Source organism: Labrus mixtus, chromosome 24 (assembly GCF_963584025.1).
Source record: "Labrus mixtus chromosome 24, fLabMix1.1, whole genome shotgun sequence".
NCBI classification, from domain to species: Eukaryota; Metazoa; Chordata; class Actinopteri; order Labriformes; family Labridae; genus Labrus; species Labrus mixtus.
The window spans coordinates 9,948,271-9,970,338 of NC_083635.1; the positions used below are offsets into that span (position 1 = coordinate 9,948,271).

The window sequence follows — 22,068 nt, forward strand, 5'->3', positions numbered from 1 at the left end:
TGTGCATGCAAAGTCCAGAGCAGCAGATATCAGCTGACCTTTTCTTCGCTCCTTAAACCGATGCTTCAAATGTCACGTAATTGTAACAAAATCAATTCCATCTTCATTTCTGAAGGGTAAAGTGGAAATACTCGGATTTCTTTGTTAAATTGTCCAAAAGTGAATTATGCTGTTATTTACTGTAAAGGAATAATTAACTTAAACTTAAAAATGAAATGGGGAGTTTTGACAAAATTTGCACTCCCACTCATGATGGGAGGAGTAAGATGAAACCAAAAGAAAAAAAGGATGACATGTATGAATTAAATATTATTTATTTTATTTTATTTATTAGCACACATATAAGAATACATCAAAAATAGGATTAACAAAAACATAAAAGGTCAGGAGAGGTCAAGAAGCCAACAGGTTTTATACAACTCACCTCTTAAGAGACAAATAAATCAACTAAACAAATCCAATTACACAATTTCAAATATATAAATATAAACACATATACAGTAACCTATACACGTATTCATACACACACACTTAGACACATACATACAATAGAAAGACTGAGAATGTTAACCCTCTATCAGCTAAATGAAACAGGCATTAATCTATTAAAAATGGAGTGAAATTAGTGAGTTGATGGAAAAACAATATATTTTATATATGCAAAAGTTTGAGCTCATGGATTAAATGTGAAGACAGTTTCCTTTTAAAAATCTCTGTAGACGAAGAGCCGTTAATTATAACTGTACATAATAAGAAATGATTCACAGGGGCAATAAATACTAGAACAATTCAAAAAGGAAAGCTTTAATAAATACTATATGTCATCAATATGATATGTGTAGGGGTTTTTAGGATAGGATAGGATAATACTTTATTGATCCTCAGAGGGGAAATTCAGGCGTTACAGCAGCACAGACAAGAAAGCTCAAAATACACATTAAACAGAATAGATAAGATAAATACAAATACAAACAGGGGGTGTATACAAGTACAAAATGAATGATGAAGTTAACTATGCAGGGAGTTGAGAGTTGAGACATTATTTGCAGAGAATGACAAGATAAAGTGACAAGTGATGATTAAAGTGACTGGGTGTGATAAATAGCAGCAATCAGCTGGCCCCCTCCGCAGGGTCTGGGGGCAACTGAGACAGGGGCACCCCTGCATCACACAATGACTGAAGTAAAAAAAAAGAAGAAAAAAAAAAGATAATATATATAGAAAGAAAGAGGGGGAGGAAAGGGGAAAGAATAAAAGAAAAAATAAAGAAAATAAAAGAAAAATGGAATGAAGGAAAGAAGAAGGACAAAAATAGGAATAGGGGTATAGAGGAAGGGGGAAATAAAATACAAGCATACACTTGAATTACACACACACACACACATACACATACACATAGACAAGCAGGGCCCTTCAACACCCTCAACATACAAAATTACAAAACGTTATTATTACTCCCTGCTTGCCTGTTTTGTCTCTGTCTATGCTGTGCATTGTATCGTCGTGTCTCCCCTGTCTCCTACATACTTTTGCTCTTGTCATGTCCCTCACTTGTCTTGTATTGTTCTGCATCACCTAATAAAAAAATAAATAAAAAAATAAAAAAATAAAAAAATAAAAAAATAAATAATAATAAAAAAAAATAAAAAAATAAATAAAATAAAATAAAATAAATAAAATAAAATAAAATAAAATAAAATAAATAAAAAAATAGCAGCAAGTAATGTAAAACAGCAGAGAAGAGAGGCAGTGTTGTACCACAGTAATGCAGAGTCCAGTTATATAATATAATATAATATAGTGCAATATATTGGTAAAGCTTATAGGGTATATGTATATAAACTCAATACAGCACATTTTGTAACTGTTTTACATGAGTGTGTTTTATTGGTTGCGTTTATTTTTACTTTACTTTACTCACATAATCAAATCACAGCATCATCAGGTGAATTAAGATAAATATATATATTTGTAGAAGAGATTCAAGTGTTTAAAAAAAACAAAAACAGCCTCATAATGAGTGTTCATCAAATGTCAGTGTTTTTCTGTCCAATGAGAGGAGAGCACTTCCTCTCCGCCGTGACGTCATAGTTCCCTCTCTGCACACTGTCCCCACCGCCGCAACCAGTGCAATGCTAAAGCTGCAACATTAGCGCGTTTATTTTCCCTTTTCCACGACCCTTCAGAGGGGGGAGACCTGTCACATCGCCTTCTTTCTGTCTTGTTCTTTTCTTCACCGAGCCGCAGCGCGTTTTTCCGGACATGCCTAACATCGTGCTTTTTAGCGGGAGCTCCCACCACGACCTGTCCCAGAAAGTCGCCGATCGGCTGGGACTGGAGCTGGGGAAAGTGATCACCAAGAAATTCAGCAACCAGGAGACATGGTACGCACTTAACAAGCTCCTTACATCACGTTGAGACATGTATTTATTTGTGTAGGTGGGAGAGGCTGGCTGCGCATGCTTCATCAGCCTGTGCATCCCATGTGGAGATGTTAGCATGAAGCTAACAATAGTTTACTATTCAGCGGGCAGCACTACACGTGACTTAGTTAGCCACATGTAAACATGGCAGGCTAGGAAGCTAACTCCTGCGCCCTATATAGGACAGTTACTTTAACACTCTACCCCTACTATGTCATTGTTGTGTGTAACTGTTAAAACAACCCACGCTGACAATAACAGAACAGTTTTGGAGTTACGTAATGCTGTAGTGACTTGCTGCGCACCATGCTAACTCAGCTAGCTTCGGGTGTCATGAGTGATAACGGAGAAATGGGCCAAATTTTACACTTAAGTAACAAAATATTCCCCAAATCCCTCCGTGTTCGTTATAACTACGAGTATTTTACAAAAAAAAGATTTGTTGCAGGTAGTGTTTTATTCTTGGTGGGTTTTTTTTAATTGTTTTTTACAAAGTGGGAACGTGTTGTTACGGGTGAGCAGAATTCGACGTAACACCTCAGCTATCTGATTCCTGCTTTTAACTGTCTAACAAAGCATGTGATGAGGTTAGGCATTGAAATACAACAACTGTAAACTTATTTAGAGTTTAGAAAGCATTATATAAAAAAAACAGGAGTATTTAATTTCATGTAAAGAAGCATGTTTTAGAATTATCTGTTTAAAAAAAGGGAAATGAGTTAATTCACCACTGCTCAGATCACATGCACTTAATTTCTATGTGACTGACTTAATGACTGCCTGCACGCCAGCATCTAGACCTTTTAATATTGCAATTTGCTGAGGTTTTTTTTATAAGTTGCAGCTCCTGTTTTAAACAGATTTAAAAGTTGTGCAGCCTGTTTTTAAACCCTGATGCAGGCGACCTTTAACATCATGCTGGTTTATGTTTATTTGACTCACATGGACCTGAACTCATCACAAAACTGTCAGATGCAGCTTGTTTTATCATTCAACATGTGTTTGTGGCCGAAGATGTGATAATTCAACTTTCCAGGCATGTGATCTGACTCGGGGGGTGGGCGACTGGCGGCCTGGGGGCCACATCAACCCTCCATGTGGCCCCGCAGGTCAATTTTGACAAACCAATTAATTGGAAACATGACAAAATCTGCCATGAAATAGTGAAAACCAGAAATATATCCATAATAATATTTGATCACTGAGATAAATTTGAGACATAATTGACTGTAATTGTTTTTGTATCCTACAATTTGGCCCCTCTGGCGGTGAGAATTAAATGACTGTGGCCCCTCGCTGTGACCAAAGTTGCTCACCCCTGATCTAACTCTTCATTCAAGCACTCACTGGATAAAAGCATCCATTAATCTTCCCTTTGCTTGTGGTGAACACAACAGTTTCCCGCCGATCAAACGGTGTCAAAGCCCGTAAAAGGGTCTCGACCACCTCGTCCCCTCGTCCTTGTAAAACCCTCTCTGCTGTGAACGTTTTCAACCAGTGTCTCTAAAATCCAGGAAACTGCCTTGAGGAGTCTCTCCAGGGAACACATCTTTTTGGGCGACGCTAAAACAAAACAAGGATGACTTTCCCACAGGGAGGCGATAACCACTCTTCTTAGTGCTACAACACAGACAGAGTGTTTCCTCCTCAAGCTCAGGGTCTGCCCCGGAGTCTCATCCCAGTTGGGAGTGCCTGGAAAACCTCCAAAGGGAGGCATCCTAATCAGAAGTCCTGGCTCCTTTTCAAAGCGAAGGAGTACTCTGAGCCCCCCCCCCCAAGCAGCGGACCATGGTGCACTTTTAATGGATCTTCTGCTCGTGTAAAATGTTTTTCACAGATTTGTTACAGGCTCACATCTCCCAAAATCCAACCACGTTCAGGCACCCTACAAGCCTTTTTATGTTATTATGTTTTTTTTTTACAGAATCCACTCTTCTGTCAGGACTTGGACTTTCCGTAATGTTGACCTTTTTTAATGTGTGTGAGAAGCGAGAGCTCAGAGGACAAACCTTTTTCTTTTTTTTTGCTCAGATTTTAAACCTGTTGATATTTGAGTTTAACCCTAATTTTCTGACCTCTCTGTGCGTTCCCCTCCAAGCGATCTTTAGTTGTTGTATTTTGTGCTTCGAGCTCGTACTCGTTTGTTCTGTTTTCCTTTTTGTTCACAACGAGCAATGCGAGCGTCAGCCCTTTTTTTTTTTTTTTTTTTTTTTTACCACCACCTTTACAGACGTGTTGTGTGGCTCGTGTGTTCGCACCGGCCTCCTCTTATGAAAACCTTGTGACCGCACAGACAGACCCCTCTCTCTCTCTCTCTCGCTCTTTTATTTCTGCACATGTCCGCTGATCACATGACTGAGGCCGAGGGGGAACCTGGACACGTCCCACTCAGGAATGTTTCACACACTCACGTGCTGCCTGCTTCGACGTCAGCCGTGGCTTGCCTTGGTGTGTGTGTGTGTGAATAATTGTGTGCCTGGCAGAGCAGTTTTTACCTCCAGACTTCTTCAGATGAGCGCCGACGCTCAGGCCTGAACTTGTATTTTAGAATTCAAGACGGCTCGGTCATGTAAATCTTTATTCAGGTTTACTCTGAGTCACTGCTTCTAAATGATTCATAGATGAAGAAACACAAAGTACAGAAAACAATGCTTTGGGTTATTGCTCGATGACTCTTCTCATCCCAGATTAACACCCTCACATCCTCTGAACGTTCAAACGTCAGCGTCTGACTCGTCTCCCTCCCTGTCGTCCCGAACAGTGTGGAGATCGGGGAGAGCGTTCGCGGCGAGGACGTCTACATCGTGCAGAGCGGCTGCGGCGAAATCAACGACAACCTCATGGAGCTGCTCATCATGATCAACGCCTGCAAGATCGCCTCGTCGTCCAGAGTCACCGCCGTCATCCCCTGCTTCCCCTACGCCCGGCAGGACAAAAAAGACAAGGTAGGGACGCACACATGAACCGCTGTATGTTTTCACTGGGACACGGTGCAAGAATTATCAGTGACTTTTGAATATTAACTTTTATAGAAATGCACATCCCAACTCAGTGTGGTAAATACAATGCACGAATACAACAGCATGTGAAAGTGTTCATAACATTTAATTTAATGTTTTAAATAAGAAATAAATCGAATAAATGATCAAAGTTAGTGTTTCACATGTTGCACTGCACGTCGGCATACTAACAGACTCTGCAGTGACGTGATATTGACGAGTCAAAAGACGGAGCCGTCGCACATTCCAGCCTCTCTGGAGACAGACAGAGAGAGAGAGACAGAGAGAGAGAAACAGAGAGAGAGACAGAGAGAGAGACAGAGAGAGAGAGAAACAGAGACAGAGAGAGAGAGAGAGACACACAGAGACAGACAGAGAGAGAGACAGAGAGAGAGACACACACAGAGACAGAGAGAGACACAGAGAGAGAAACACAGAGAGAGAGAGAGAGAGAGAGACACAGAGAGAGAGAGAGAGAGACAGAGAGACACAGAGAGAGAGACAGAGAGAGAGACACACACAGAGACAGAGAGAGAGAGAGAGAGAGAGAGACACAGAGAGAGAGAGAGAGAGACAGAGAGACACAGAGAGAGAGACAGAGAGAGAGACACACACAGAGACAGAGAGAGACACAGAGAGAGAAACACAGAGAGAGAGAGAGAGAGAGAGACACAGAGAGAGAGAGAGAGAGACAGAGAGACACAGAGAGAGAGACAGAGGGAGAGAGAGAGACACAGAGAGAGAGACACAGAGAGAGAGAGACAGAGAGTCACAGAGAGAGAGAGACACAGAGAGAGAGAGAGAGAGAGTCACAGAGAGAGAGAGACACAGAGAGAGAGAGACACAGAGAGAGAGAGACAGAGAGTCACAGAGAGAGAGAGACACAGAGAGAGAGAGACACAGAGAGAGAGAGACAGAGAGTCACAGAGAGAGACAGAGAGACACAGAGAGAGAGACACAGAGTGAGAGAGACACAGAGAGAGAGACAGAGGGAGAGAGAGAGACACAGAGAGAGAGTGAGAGAGACACAGAGAGAGAGACAGAGGGAGAGAGAGACACAGAGAGAGAGTGAGAGAGACACAGAGAGAGTGAGACACAGAGAGAGAGTGAGACACAGAGTGAGAGAGACTGAGAGGCACAGAGAGACACACAGAGAGAGAGAGAGAGACACAGAGAGAGAGACACAGAGAGTGAGACACAGAGAGAGAGTGAGACACAGAGAGTGAGAGAGACAGAGAGACACAGTGAGAGGCACAGAGAGACACACAGAGAGAGAGAGAGAGAGAGACAAAGACAGAGAGAGAGACACAAACAGAGAGAGAGAAACACATCTCATGTTGCTCTCAGGTGTTCATGCTGTCTCTTCACCTGCAATCAATAAAAGTCATACTTCTAATATTACTCTCGACATGTGCAGGTCGTTGACTTTGCTTTACCTCGTCTGCATGTTCACCAAACATTTGTGAGGACAGTTTACAGTCTTCCTGCACAAAACTGAAATCAGGTTTGAAGGAGAAGACGAGAAGGGAAACGATGAGTCAAATCTTCCATCGATCGAAAAATTCAACAAATTCAACTCTATGATGCTCACATTTCTTATCGCTCTGGCTCCTCAGATTGAGGTCACGGCTCCTCAGCGTGTCTCGCATTTCCTCTGAGCGCTCACGCTAATAAAGCTCTGCCATCATGCCGAGGCGGTGGAGTGTTTTGTTGGTGAACGCCAAAGCTCTGCAGCTTTCAAATCAGTGAATCTCAACTTTAGAAGGATTTCAGAGATCGTGAGTGACTGCATGGGGCTTGAATTCAGTTTTGATGTCTTGATGCTTGTCAGAGTCGAGCACCCATCTCGGCGAAGCTGGTGGCCAACATGTTGTCCGTGGCCGGAGCGGACCACATCATCACCATGGACCTGCACGCCTCACAGATCCAGGTCAGTGTGTGAAGGAACGCCACCCCTCTGTGTGTTACTCTGTCAGCTGAATGCTCTAAAACACCACATATTATAATGCAGGGACGTGACAGTTTTTGCTATCTAGAGGTTCTGTTATTTTCACTAAGTAAAAGTTGCCAGAAGCAGACTGGGAGAAGTATCAGAGATGCTGTCTTAAAGGGACAGTACTCAGAAATATTTAAAATGAACATAAGGAGCTGAAATGATGTGTTCAGTTTTAAAATATTCGTCTGTGTTAAAAGACTTTTTTTTTTAAAAAGTAACTCTGTGATGTGTGTCATATATTTTTAGGGTTTTTTCGACATCGCTGTAGACAACCTTTATGCAGAACCAGCGGTGCTACAGTGGATACGCGAAAATATTCCTGAGTGGAAGAATTGTATAATCGTTTCTCCAGATGCTGGTGGAGCAAAACGGTAAGACTGTGTGATACCTTACAGTGGCTCACAGGCAGAAATGAAACATGTTGTAATGGCACTACAGTGTGGAGGTGGAGCGCTGCCCATACACACATTCTAATCTGAATTTAAAGTCGAGCGCTTAGGCAACATGACATGACTTTATAAATATACATTAAATGTGTTCACATCATGTCAGTAAGAGTTTAAGAAAATAACATTTGAGGAGCAGGTAGATGTGTTTTCTCTGAGTCTCATGTGACCCTCTCTCCGTCCAGAGTGACGTCTATCGCCGACCGCCTGAACGTGGACTTTGCGCTGATCCACAAAGAGAGGAAGAAGGCCAACGAGGTGGACCGCATGGTGCTGGTCGGCGACGTCAAAGACCGCGTAGCCATCCTGGTGGACGACATGGCCGACACCTGCGGCACCATCTGCCACGCTGCCGACAAGTCAGTTCGATTCAAATCAGTACCTGAGTGTGAGTGTGTGTGTGTGTGTGTGTGAGGAGTCACAGACGCTCTGTGACACATTAAAAGCTGATAACTGGTGCATATTAATATTAAGCTGATCAGATTTAGAGACGTGTTTGTGGTTTTAGTCTCACACCTTTTCATTCTTCCTCTCAGGCTGATTGACGCTGGCGCCGTAAAGGTGTACGCCATCCTCACACACGGCATTTTCTCCGGCCCGGCCATCTCTCGTATCAACAGCGCCCCGTTCGAGGCCGTGGTGGTGACCAACACCATCCCCCAGGAGGAGAAGATGAAGGCGTGTCCCAAAATACAGGTACACAACAACACCTCAGATGAGACATGTGATACCTGTCAGGTAGAGAGGTAGTCAGGTTTTTTTTTTTTTTTTTTTGTCCTCACATGTTGGGCTCTGTTTCCTCCAGGTCATCGATATCTCCATGATCCTGGCGGAGGCGATCAGGAGAACCCACAACGGCGAGTCCGTGTCCTACCTCTTCAGCCACGTACCTTTGTAGTTAAAAAAAAAAAAAAAAAGAGCAGGAGCGTTTTCTCGTCCTCCTTCCACTTTGAGCCACTCGGCCGGCACTTTTCTGCCACATATCCTCCAGAAACGCCGGGGAAATAAAAAAAAACGGCCCGCTGGTTTTTTTTTTTTTTTTTTTGGCCAACTCCCAAATGTGACTGTTAAAAAAAGGTCGCGCCCACACGATCGTTGTCTTTGACATCCTCACCACGGGACAAATATCATTTCATCTCTCAAGTTGTATTTATGAGTTCCTCCTTTTTTTTTTTCCTTCTTCTCTTGTTTCAGTTTGTCCGACCTTCAAACACCCGAGGCCTGGCCTTCACTTTAACCAAAGGGTCCATGATGTATTATTTGTACCTCACTTTAAAAGAACCATTCCACCAAGTCATTCAAGTAGAGATATTTAGGCGGTTTAAGCTTCAAAGAATAAGAAAGAAAAGAGCTCAAAATGTGAAGATGTGCACCTTTCCTCCCCTAAGTGTTTGCCTTAACAGCTGCTAAAATGATTTGAATAAAGCTTAACTCTTAGCGCTATAAAGATTGTAATATTTTGGCTTCATACAGGAGTTGATTTCAAACTTTGTCTCACCTCTGAACTGTCATTTCTCCTTTAATAAGCTGCTGCCAACCTTCCTCCTTTGTTTCTGTTTAATCCAATGAGAACTGAACTCTCCCACAGCTCTGTTATTGATTAGAAAAAAGAGTGTGATGCAAGGTGTTATGGGTGCTGCGCCCATGTTTCAAAAAAGGTCACGAAAACAAAAGGAGCCCGCAAAGCTTGAGAACAGTGTTTAACATGTCAAGATTTCACAGCGTCTTCAAACAGAACCTTGTCATCACGGCTGTAACGGGTCACTTTAGTTCAGACGAGGCAGGTCTCACTCTTTGCCTGTTGGTGGATTAAAAAAAAAAAAAAAAGCTTGTGGGAAAAAAAGCATGATTTAATTTTTTTTTATATGTAACACTTCGAGCTGTTTTGTTGACAATAAAGCTTTGACAATGGCTGACAGAAAGTGTTCTGCTCTTCATTTCATGTTAGTAAATCTAAAAAAGAACAAAGACATTTAACAATTAAAGCTCAGTCAAAGATTTTGACTTAATGTTTTGAATCCTTTTGTGTTATGAAGCAGTGTTGCATCCTACATTTCCCATAATGCAACACAAATACATCTCTGCAAGATCCTGCATGTGAACGGTTTCAGTTTTTCACACCACCAAAATGTGTCATCTCCAAACCTGAGGCTGCGAGCGTACTGATGACATCACAATGACGTCATGTTTTTTCCTCAATCACCCAGAAAGTAGAGAGTAGAGGCTTTAGTTTTATTACCATATAGTTAAATATAATTATATTGCTCAACTTATTTTAATGGCTTTTATAATTATTTTTTACTACAACAAAAGTTTGATGTCTGAGTCAACCCTGATGACGTCATCATGATGACGTCATCTGGGTTGTCTGAAGCAGCTCAGGAGCCTCCTCTTCTTCACCAGTACAGACACAAATATACATTACAACAATGATACAATTGGTGGTATTGATTCATTTACTTCATGCCTGCAAAAACCTTTTTCTTCTGAACCATATTTGTGTCTGAATTGCATTTTTTTTTTTTGCTGCTCAGCCATGCATGAAGTAGACGTCAAATGTCCACCAGGGGGCGTCATACTACAGGAATGTGCAGCTGTAGGAAGATGAGAGGAGGAGAGACATGAGGAGCCGTTGAATTTACATTTTCTTTTAGTGTTTTGTCTCATGAATCAATTCAAAAATAATGACGACTTTTTAGTGAAACCTCAGTTGTAGTTAATAAACATGTTTGAGATGCCTCATTGATACGAAGCACCTTTTTAAAAAAAAAAAAAAAAAGTGAAATCTGCACAGAAACACAATAAATCCATGAATTTATTTCCTCCTTCTGGGTTTTGATGATGTGAGGCTCCTCTAAAGACATTTGTAGGTGTTTAGTTTCAGTGTGAGGGTGGAGGTCCGAGCCTCACCAGCAGAGGGCTGCAGCAGAGGCTGATGGGAGCTGGTGATGTCAGATGTCATTAGCATATTTCTGACTATAACTAATGCTTGCGCAAAGACGCGCCACTACTGCTGCACCACACTGACCAGAGACATCCAGCCACCAGAACACACTGGTAAGATCTCTTCAACGTTTCTGTTCTCTCAGCCTGATTAGCTGCAGCTACAGAATAGTCTGATAAAAGCGAGGATTAAGATAGAGGCGTTTGGGGGAAATGTGCCAAATGGATAATCAGGGAGGGGGGGAAGAAAGAAAATTCGGATTTGACGTGAACGCAACTTGTTTTTGTGTATTAAAATGTCACATCAGGGTTTGTTGTGACAGCATCGTTGACCTTTATGTTGTGTCTTTGCCTTAACCGCACACAGTCTTGCATAACACCCTGTTTCCTTTGTTGTCGCGCCTGGTTCCGTTATTAAAATGACGCGTTCACTGCGCTTTATTCTGACTGGGAGCGTGTCGTTCTTCTGTTTTCTTTTTGGCGTTGAACTTAAGATATTAAGGAATGTGCAGACATCTCAATCTGGGCGGTGGTTCCTTCACGTTGCACCCCCCAGAAGAAGTACGTGACAAGTGAATCTGCGGGATGTTGTAGAGCATGTGGAAAGCCCCTGCGTGGAGCCTCACAAAGCAATATTTAACATCTCGATTATAAACATTGTTTTAACCTTTTGTGTCCGTTTTTAAGAACAGTTAGGTCTGCTCAGTTTTTTTTTATTTATATATTTTCCTCGCACTGCCCAGCATGGGAACTGCTATTGTTATGTAAATGTCAGGTTTGAAGGCGCTGTGGACTGGCTTCATTGTCTGGAGCAGCCCGTCCCCTGTGTGTGTGTGTGTGAGTCATTGTGTGTGTGTGTGTGCAGTGTGCACCATCCCCGGGGTTTTTTGGGTTGGATAACGGGATGGAAGGCAGTCAAATCACGCCGGGCAGAGCTGCAGGCGAACAAAAGAAGGCGGACGCATATTTTAGGAAAAAGTAGTCCGGTCACTGAGATTTAGGCAACGCCCTTCTTCTGCTAGAAAGTCAGGGTGCAGCACGTGCTTGGGTGGATTGTGAAATTGCATAATTTATATGCATTAGACATATTTTCGATCATTATAATAATCTGCTCGTTCTGTTTCTTGTAGATGGAATAATAAGGATTTTAAAAAAAAAATATCTGCAATGTGATAAAACGTCTGTTTACGCCCTTATCCTTCAGACCACCTAAAACAATGGCAGACAAACCCGACATCTCAGAAGTCACCAAATTTGACAAATCCAAGCTGAAGAAGACAGAGACACAGGAGAAGAATCCCCTGCCCACAAAAGAAAGTAAGTCTCTGCTCTTCAAACCTTCATTTTTTTATCATGGAGTTTGGCACATTTTGGTCTTTCTCCTGGTGGGCGTCTTATTTTTGTTCCCTCTTTTCCCATCCACAGCCATCGAACAGGAGAAGCAGGAGTCGTAGTGAAGCCCCTCCCTCCCGTCATGCACTGTACACCCCTCCTCCTCCTCCCGCATTGCCTTGTTTTCAGTCACTTCTTTTAGCCGTATAACTTTGTAACCGAAATTATGAAATGACAACAATAACCGAGCTGCACAGCCAGTGGACGGATGAAGCCTCTGTCCGGGCTGTCGGCTGTGCCCCCTTAACGACCCCCTTTACCATCTACACGCCCGTCTTTCTGTGACGATAAGGAAGACCTGTCTGAGGCGGAGGAGTGGGGGTGTGGGGGGGGGGCGGCAGAAGGTGCACCCTAACACATGGCATCACCCACACGCAGTTCAGAGGCCTGAGGGACGGGGCGTGGCCCAAGAAGCTTCTCCTCATCTCACCGCCAACACCCGACTTCTAGTGTGGCTGCTTCTGCGTCGTAGCTAAGGCGTCAAGCTTTTTATTTTGTCGTTTTTTATTGTCTTCTAATTTTCGGGAAATGCACAACTTTGTTTGTACGCTGGCCAAAATGTAAATGCCCCAAAAAAATTGATACTGTCGTCCATCACGATGTTTTTCTTTTGTATGTACACGATGAAAACAAATAAGTGTAACGGATTCCATCTAGAAGTGGGAGACGCTCAAATGGACCTTATTTACAGTTAATGAGTGGTTCGAGATAGCCGTTGTGTTGCAACCTGTCTCTAATGAGGAAAAATTGAAAATTCTATATACCGGAAATTGATTCCATGTGTTTGCTTTCAACCGTAGATCAAAGTTCTTTGGAGTTCAGCAGTCATGTTACTCTGCCACAAACCATTACCAGAAATGGAAAACCGTGAAATGTTGTAATAAAAAAAGATTTGTTTAAAAAAAAAAAAAAAAACTGTGCTGCAGACTTCTTTTTCCAGACATTCATCCACACAGCCACACATCTAAACTCAATTATCAGCTGACATCTCATGTGATATTGTAGCTTAAAATGAGCCTCCCTGTTTTAATGTAACCCACTTTCACACCTCAGATGCCAAACAATCCTTCAGTGTTACTTAAAGGCTGAGGCTGTGCACTTTTGAAAGGCTTAAATGTCTCTGCAGGGATTTACCAGCACAGGAGATGATGTATGTATGAGTGTGTGTGTGTGCAGAGAAAGAAAGAAGGAGGCTGGAAATGAAAGCAACTTGTCCGACCACCTGTCATGCACATTTTTACTTAGGTAGGTGTAGGTGATTATTGCAGAAAAGCTCTAGAACCCGACAACTAGACGCGGCCTTTTGAGGAGCTGTAATCACTTTGAGGTTAGCTTTGCTGCATGTTTGTATCCAGGTTGCACATTTCTGACCTGAAACCTCTTCTTTAGAGGATTAATAACAAACATATTTTCCTGATAAAATTGGGACAAAAGAGTGTTTTCTGGTGTCTATCGTCTGGTGTGAGCATTGGCTCATGGGTCAGTGTGCCCTGACCCAGAGAACAAGGTGTAGCCTCAGCAGGAGATTTACTCAGCCCTTATTTACTAAACTGTCTTCGTCCTAAATTAGCCACCGCCTGCAAAGCCTTAATGGCATTAGCATGACATTGCTTATGTCTGTAAACAGCAGGCAACGGGAGATCTTTACGTTATGGTAGTTGCTTTTATTTGAGGTGTGGCTGAGGCTTTTGGAGGATGTAGTGAGGATGCACTTTGAGACGTTAGTCGACACTTTTCAGCTAGTCGGCTGTGTTTGTGTTGCAGTATTTAGCTTGTAGCTTGTAGCATCGCTTCCTGTAGTGCATAAAGAAAACATTCAAAAGTAGGGGGGAAAGCATCTTTGAGGTTACTCAGGTTTTTTTCTTCCCAGGCCGATGCTGAGATTGCCAATACTCTGCAAATCTGACAGTTAGCGTAAGTGGATTGTTGCTAAGTCAGTTGCTCTTAATAAGGCATTAATCTGCACCAACAAGGGATGTGGAGGTCAGTGGGCTAGCGCGCGGAGCGACTCGGGCCAAAACCTTGCAGTACCTCCCTCAGATTGGATTAACACCTCCCATCTCCCGTCTCTCCCTCTGCATGCTGGGACAGACCTTCCCCGGGAAAGTGACGGAGGACTTAAGGTGGAGTAGCAGCAGATGGGTGGGGGGAGGGAGGGTTGGGGGGGCAGATGCAGCCCTGCCTGGTATCCCATGGCAACAGCTGCTGCTGAGTCACTCCCTGGCGTTGGGGCGGTCGGATGCTCGTTATCCTTGTGGAGACTGTTCCTCCCTTGAGCACCCACATTAAACCCGTCCTCCTGTTGGCATGTTTGGAATACTCTGGAGATGAAGAAGCACATTCTGCTCTGCTGTGTATTCACACAGATTTGATCAGCTGTCCTTGGAGGCCTCTTTTCTTGACTAATGGCACATCTTAGAAACTGGATTGATTAACTAAGGGATTGATTGATTATCGGTTACAGGAGGGAGACTTGCCTGAAACTAGAGGGTAACCAGAGAGAACCAGAGTCCCGGTACAGTTTTTGCAGTCATTGCTAGCTATCTTTGAACCGATCTCTGAACCCAGGACTCTCAGGGAGAGGCCAGTACATTTGGGCCTCCAGTTTAGCCCTATGATAACTGCATAGCTGTTCATTTTCCCCTTCCACCTTGGAGTTGAGAGAGACACATTGTATGGCAAAGCCTCTCAGAATGAACTGCATACAACCAAAACATCCTCGGAAATACGATGTGTCAATATTACTGAGATTACTTCCTCCCTGCATCCACAAAATCTGGTGTTAGTGTTACACTCAGGTGACATTCTTAATCTATCCGAGAGTTTGAGTCATGACCTACAAATGAGTCTAATCTTAGCTTCACCTTTACTTTGGCTTCTATGCTAATTAGCAAGTCTTAGCACTTTGATATGGTAAGCATTACACCCGCTAATGTTAGCATTGTCCTTTGTGAGCTTAGCATTCAGTACAGCCTCACAGTGCCACACTCCGCATAGTTCACTGACTGTTCACCGACTGTTCACCGACTGTTCACGGACTGTTCACCGACTGTTCACCGACTGTTCACCGACTGTTCACGGACTGTTCACCGACTGTTCACCGACTGTTCGGAGACTGTTCACGGACTGTTCACTGACTGTTCACCGGCTGTTCACCGACTGTTCGGAGACTGTTCACTGACTGTTCACGGACTGTTCACTGACTGTTCATGGACTGTTCACCGGCTGTTCACGGACTGTTCACGGACTGTTCACCGGCTGTTCACCGACTGTTCGGAGACTGTTCACTGACTGTTCACGGACTGTTCACTGACTGTTCACGGACTGTTCACTGACTGTTCACTGACTGTTCACGGACTGTTCACTGACTGTTCACGGACTGTTCACCGGCTGTTCACCGACTGTTCACCGACTGTTCACCGACTGTTCACCGACTGTTCACTGACTGTTCGGAGACTGTTCACTGACTGTTCACGGACTGTTCACCGGCTGTTCACCGGCTGTTCACCGACTGTTCACGGACTGTTCACTGACTGTTCACGGACTGTTCACTGACTGTTCACGGACTGTTCACCGGCTGTTCACCGACTGTTCACCGACTGCTCACCGACTGCTCACGGACTGTTCACGGACTGTTCACGGACTGTTCAGTGACTGTTCACAGACTGTTCACTGACTGTTCACCGACTGTTCACAGACTGTTCACTGACTGTTCACTGACTGTTCACCGACTGTTCACCGACTGTTCACAGCCTCATATCGGTGTAGCTCACTGCCCGTGTGTCTCTTTGTTATCTGTGTTAGATATGATGTTCAGTCCCTGCTTGGTTTTCCCCAGAGAGCGCCGACTAAGTCAATTATCTTTTTATCAGTCACCGGCACAGACAAACACAGGATCTGCTCTGTGATTTCCATGGCAACTACCCACCCAGGAGCTACATTTGGCAACGCTCATGAGGCGAGACGTGGCTCCCTTTCGACCGCACGTTAACACCTGACCATTAGCTCTAACCCGCTGAGAGATGTCCACCATGTCTGTGTCTGTAGGACACAAACAGAGAGAGAGAGAGAGAGAGAGCGTTTAAACAGGAAAAACATCTTTGTTAGTGTTGTTATTCCAGTTTCCTGTCCAAAGCGTATCTCTCTATAGACTGTCTGTGGTGTCTTTGTGGAGTATTCGCTATCTCAGCTGTCAGCTACGATGATAAAATAACACAAAGAAGACTTAAGCTAGCTGAACCCTTCAAATATGTGACATTTGTTCCTCCTCTGCTGTGTTTGAGGTCATTTGATACTCACAACTGCTGCTTTTTTCGGACATATGGTGATGACGAGCACATGAGGTATGAGCCTAGGGGGCCATGTGTATGTTAGCGCATAAGACGTGATTCAGACGGTAACTTAATACAGAAAACAGCCGAGGGGGTTCTACACCATTGTGTAGAGAAAATAGACCTTTGAACTACGATTTTAAGGACATTTCTGATTTGATTTATAACAGAACAGCAACAACGTACAGTAGTAATACATAATGGTGTTATTTTCCCATAGACTTTTATTTTCTTTGGTGGAAGATGTGCAAGAAAAATCTTTATAGTAAGCCAGTAAAGGAAGTATAGAGTCTCAAAGAGAGGGGGAAAAGCTGATTTTTTGGCTTTGAACACCTCGCATCAACTCGACGATACATCAGTCATTATAGCATGAAAGATTTTAGTTCTCAATAACAAGTTTCCAGGCCAATAGATGCTAATTATATGAAAGCTTTGTGTGCAAATTCAATTCATTCTTCCTGCAATGCACACTTAAAACCCAGCAAAACGACAATGTTTGCACTGCGATGCATGAAATAGTTGTTCCAGCCACGTCCTCTTTGTCTCAATGTGTTGACAGATAAGTGCAGCGCTGCGTCCGGAGTTAGCAGGGAAGCAGGAACGGTCTGTTTATAGCTGAACAAAGACACTGAGCTGTTTGAAACAGAGGAGTGATCACACTAGTTGCAAACTGATGCTTCAACACGCAGGTTAAGATTCAGTGGTGCAGAAAGCGGGTGTTCCTACATTAGAGCCTTTTAGACTCCTGCAGAAGGCGGAGCTGCTCGTCTATACATTGTGTTGATTATCCCAGACGTGCTCTATTATTCCGGCCCCAGATGGGTCCTGGATCAATGTGGTCTAAATGGTGTTGACGTTCCCCATTGCTTTTAAATGCATTAGCTGAAGAGTTGCACAGAATCAATGCTGCAGTAGACAGCAGAGCAGAGAGTCACATCCACCCTTTTGTGACTTGATGAGGTGCTCCTGGAAATATCTTCTGCTTCTAACACAGAGCTGTTCGTGCGTGTGCGTGCGTGTGCGTGTGTGTGTGTGTGCCTGCATGGATCACAGGATCCACTCAGCGTGCGTGCGTGAGTCACCTCGGTGAATCCGTGAGGTGTAAACACAGAGAGGCTCTCAGCGGCTGCTCTCCTGAGGGTGAAACGGAGCGACAGCCGTGACATTTTGCCCCCGAGAGGAGAGGCTGCGGCTGCCTCGCAGTAGACGAGACAACCTCCCCCCACCTCCCTCGCTGCAGGCGCACATCTGGGCCACAGAAATGACCTCTCCCTCCTCTCAGACGATGCTGAAGAGGCCGCACACTGTCGGCTTCTCTGCAAGAAAACACCACAGAGAAAAAGTATAATGATAGAATTGCTGATAGTTTCCATTTAAAAATACTTACAAAGTGCAAAAGCTGCAAAAAAAACAGACTTGAATTGCAGCAGAATGCCCTTATAGCTGCAAAGCTGGATGTGTCCTTGTAAGGTTTTTAATTCATATCTATATTAGCAATACACTGGAAAGCACCTGTCATCACGATGTGTATTATTCATTGTAATTGAACCGTAATTTGCAAACAATTTGTGAGGCAAAAAGAAACCCAGCATGCAGCTTAAGAAAAAAAATATTGCTAAAAATAGAATATTTAGTGGTGCTCAGGGAAGTGGAGCTGGATTAATGTTTATCATGAGAGTTAATTACTCTGTCGGTCTCTGGAGAGCTGCCTAATTACTGCCCCCATGTTAATAACAAGCTACGTCATGTCAGGGATTTATATGGTTTTATTAATCAGCATTAGAGCAACAGCAGAAGGAACAGAAGCTTTGGAAGGTAAATACTGTCAACCAGACGTTTAATAAAATGTATGTAACCTATAGCTTCAACTTTGTTATTTCTATCCTGGAGAACGTTTGATCTGTTGCCTGGTGTCCAGACTATAGACTGAAATTTAGTTTTTTAAACGGGGATGTAAACATGTTTATTTCTGCTGTAAAAAATAGCTTTTTTGAATGGGGTGTGTATGTGACATCCATGGCTTCTGCAGTCAGCCTCAAGTGGACACTCATGGAATTGCACTTCGGCAATGGCTTTTTTCATCACCGGAGGTTGCTGCTGGAAAAGTGGTAAAAGATCTCAAAGGCCCACGCATGGATGGATCAGTGCGGACATTTGAAGACTGGATCTATATGTTTCTTTGAGTGGCTGTGTATCTGATTTATGATCTTGTTCTTTTCCATAATGTTCCTGAAGCTTCAGCTCTGCAGGTGAAAAGCCCAAGGACACCTCAGCTGATTGATGAGTCAGTTTTGGAAAGACGCCCGGGCTTTTCACGCTGATGTGCCTGTTTCTGACAGAGTCGCTCTTCTCCTGCTGTATTTAACAGAAGTTGCTGTTTTTTTTTTTATTTATTTTTGCTTCATGCTGAACCTGAATGTGTCTCAAACATTAGTCAGCTTTTGTCTCGATTATCAGACTACATTAGAGAATCTGTCTGTGCGTCTTGTAATTACAGAACACTACCTCTCCTTTCATGGCCTGGAGGAAGGTTTTTATTAAAAACTGATCAACACAGAGAGGCGTGTTAAATGTGCTTTTTGCCATCTGTAAGCTCATTATCTTTGTTTTGAAGCCCCCGGGGGTTAATGACATGCTCATACTGCTGGAGATAGCATTGAAGACCGTCTCGCCTGCTGCTCCTCGTCTCCGTTTTCTCTTCAGGGCTTTAATAAGCGTCCTCATGGTGTTACATCATGCGGTTTATGTGACATGAGACTGCTTGTTGCTTAAAGGCCTCATTGTGCAACACCTCTCTGGGATCTAAGATGCTGAAATGATACATAAGCGTTAATGAATCATGTGAAAGTGGAGCGAGCTGCACACACACACACACAGGGTATCAAAAACAGTTATTAATTATTTCTTTATCAGAGTGATCACATGTTTAGAGTCCAGGTCCACACCCATAATCCACTTAACCCTCGTAATCTCGGAGCTGTTTGACATGTTGTTTATTTTTTATTTCCCGTTGCCGAGGTCAGCGCGGCGGCGATAACTCTCGCTGGCATGGGCAGTGAGTCACGGCGAGCCGAGGTCAGAGCTGTGGAGCTGTGTCAACAAAAGCAGAGCAGCACACTTACAATGAAAGGTAGGACAACAAGGAAGCTGGACTCCTGCCATCATACAAGGTGCTGAGAGAGGGCACAGGTCAAATCAGTAGTCCCTGTAGTTGTCAACATCATCCTTGAGAGGGGATGTTTTGGGCTTCTTTATTATTTTGTGTTAATCAACATATTTTTACTAAAGCAAGTTCAAAACATACAGTGCAATTGGGATGCAGTCAACATTTTTCTTTTGTTCCTCAGAAACATTCAAAAACCCAGAATCACTTCGCCCTATAAACAACCCTCCCAGACCAACAAATAGACCTCTTAGAATAAAGACAAGAATAAAAGTGCAAGATTGGAAAACTCACATAAAAAAATAAAATAAATAAAATAAATAAAATAAATAAAATAAATAAAAAAAAAAAAATAAAATAAAAAAAAAAAATAAAAAAAAATAAAAAAAAATAAAATAAAATAAAATAAAATACAATAACCAAATAAAAATAAATAAATAAGTGTGAAAAAATAAAAGTACATTTGAGAGTAGTAGCAAAAAAAAATATTACCAATAATAATAATAATAATGAAAATTGACGAGACAAACATAAATAAAAAAATGAATAAATAAATGAACAAACAACATTAACAGGAATGAAAGTCGTTCCTCACTTCCACTTTTGAACTCAAAAGATATTTCTACAAGAATATTCTGAGTGTGAAGTTTTCTTCATATACTAAAATATCATTTTTCTCACAGAGTATCACAGTCATTCAAAGGCTATCGGCGCTCCCGGCAGTCCGTTTCTATGCTAGTTTTTTCTGCTTGTTTGCATACAGGAAACCATGGCAACTGAAACCTATATCATGTTTGAGTTGGAGCTGATGAATATGGCGCAGTAGTTGATTAAACCGGCTTGTAGCCTTCTTTCTTCTGCAGAGTTTGAAAACTGCGGCGGTACGGTAAATGTTGTGACCCAGCCGTCCAATCACAGGCCTTGCATCAAATACGCATATTTCCTTGAAGATCAGTTATTTATTTTAAAGCTAGTGTAAATGCTATAGAATAAGAACGTCTCTGTTTACAAGCATGCAGTCCTCGTTACAGATATTTGTGTTTAAAGATGAACTTAATGCTGCATATCTGAGACACATTGTGAGCAGCCCACCATGCAGGGACATTAAATACCCCGACTGTTTTCTGCTGTGTTAAACATACAGAGGGGGATTTTTTTTACTGCAGAGCCTCCTGCTCACACACACACACACACACCTGCATTAGACCCAAAACACACTCTGTAATGAATGCCAAGACTTTTTTTTTTTTTAAAAGCGAGAATCGGCTGATTTAGCCCTCGTTAGCGGAAAAGTTCCGCCTCATCCTGAGATTTATTAAAGCTTTTACATGTGAGCGCCGGGTGCTGGGGGTGTGCGCGCGTAGAAATGTAATGATGTCACTGATCTCCTGGCTGGTTTTCTCTCTGCTACGTCGGCAAGTTGGATGTTTATGAAGGAATGTGCTTGTTTTTTAGAAGTGAAGCCTCTGACTTACACAGGAATCTGACTGTGTGTAATCAGTATGATGAATTATATCACCATGTTTTAATCTGGTTACAGCTGGTGGCATGATACAGGCCTCATTATCTACATTCAAACCAGGTGAAAGAAACACTGAACATCTTGATGTTTACTCTGAATCAATCTTTTTTGATCGATCCCATGCAGTCCTCCTGGTTCACTTTTTCTTGAGCCATGGTCAGCTGCTGCCTTTGCTTGTCAAACATCCAGCAAACTCAAGGACGGGACATGAAACGTTCATATGCCAGACTTTCCAGGCATCCCAGGAATTCCTGAGCACATGTTGTTTTGTCTAAAGGAAGTGAATCCTCTCATTGAGAACTCTTATTGTGACCAAAACAAATATTATCACAATGAGAAGGGATGAGGAATTATGACCTATTGTCCCTTTCCTCCTGGATGAAAGTAGATATTGTAAAATGGCTTGAGGGAGTTTTATCGATGTGGAAAAAACAGCTACTGTAATGTCTAATGTCCTGATTGTTTTTGCACAATCAACTAAATTTTTCGCTCCTTTCTTTTATGTAAATTGTCAGGACAGCATGTGTGAAAGGGGCTTTAAAGGGCCGTGTTGGGTTGTTGAATCTCCCTGATCTCAGAGCCGGACCCTTGACCTTGCTGTGGTTGGCAGCAAGAGAATCCAATTTCCCAACAGGGATCAACTCTGTCTGTTAGATTTCTTATCATCCCAGGAGTTTGCGCAATTTATTTGGATTCCATTTCTTCCACCTCAGCAGCCAAACCCGCGCGTAATCTCGACGGTGATTTGTCATCAGTCCAGTTTGACGCTGCCAGAGGTCAGAAGTTGAACCCAAAACCTCAAAAAATGCAAATAAGTTCTTCCTCTTTCTTATTTAATCCAAGTCAGGATTGA

General features: G+C 42.8%; 1 protein-coding gene and 1 long non-coding RNA gene across 2 annotated transcripts; both read left to right on the forward strand.

Annotated features, from left to right (window-relative positions):
• The first annotated feature begins 2,096 nt into the window (after positions 1–2,096).
• On the forward strand, positions 2,097–9,775 carry LOC132959505 (ribose-phosphate pyrophosphokinase 2). The gene is made up of 7 exons (XM_061032578.1): positions 2,097–2,384; positions 5,185–5,368; positions 7,254–7,352; positions 7,665–7,789; positions 8,050–8,223; positions 8,401–8,560; positions 8,670–9,775. The coding sequence occupies exons 1-7, from the start codon at positions 2,263–2,265 to the stop codon at positions 8,760–8,762; spliced, it is 957 nt and encodes a 318-aa protein (XP_060888561.1). The 5' UTR covers positions 2,097–2,262; the 3' UTR covers positions 8,763–9,775.
• Positions 9,776–10,872: 1,097 nt separating this feature from the next.
• Positions 10,873–12,371, forward strand: LOC132959385 (uncharacterized). The gene is made up of 3 exons (XR_009666982.1): positions 10,873–10,921; positions 12,012–12,124; positions 12,233–12,371. It is a non-coding gene; the product is annotated as an uncharacterized LOC132959385 (long non-coding RNA).
• The last annotated feature ends 9,697 nt before the right edge of the window (positions 12,372–22,068 follow it).

Coding starts and splice junctions, on each gene's coding strand:
- LOC132959505 (XM_061032578.1), top strand. CDS start 2,263: ATGCCTAACATCGTGCTTTTTAGCGGGAGCTCCCACCACGACCTGTCC. Junction 8,224..8,400: donor ATCTGCCACGCTGCCGACAA/GTCAGTTCGATT, acceptor TCTTCCTCTCAG/GCTGATTGACGCTGGCGCCG. Junction 8,561..8,669: donor AGGCGTGTCCCAAAATACAG/GTACACAACAAC, acceptor TGTTTCCTCCAG/GTCATCGATATCTCCATGAT.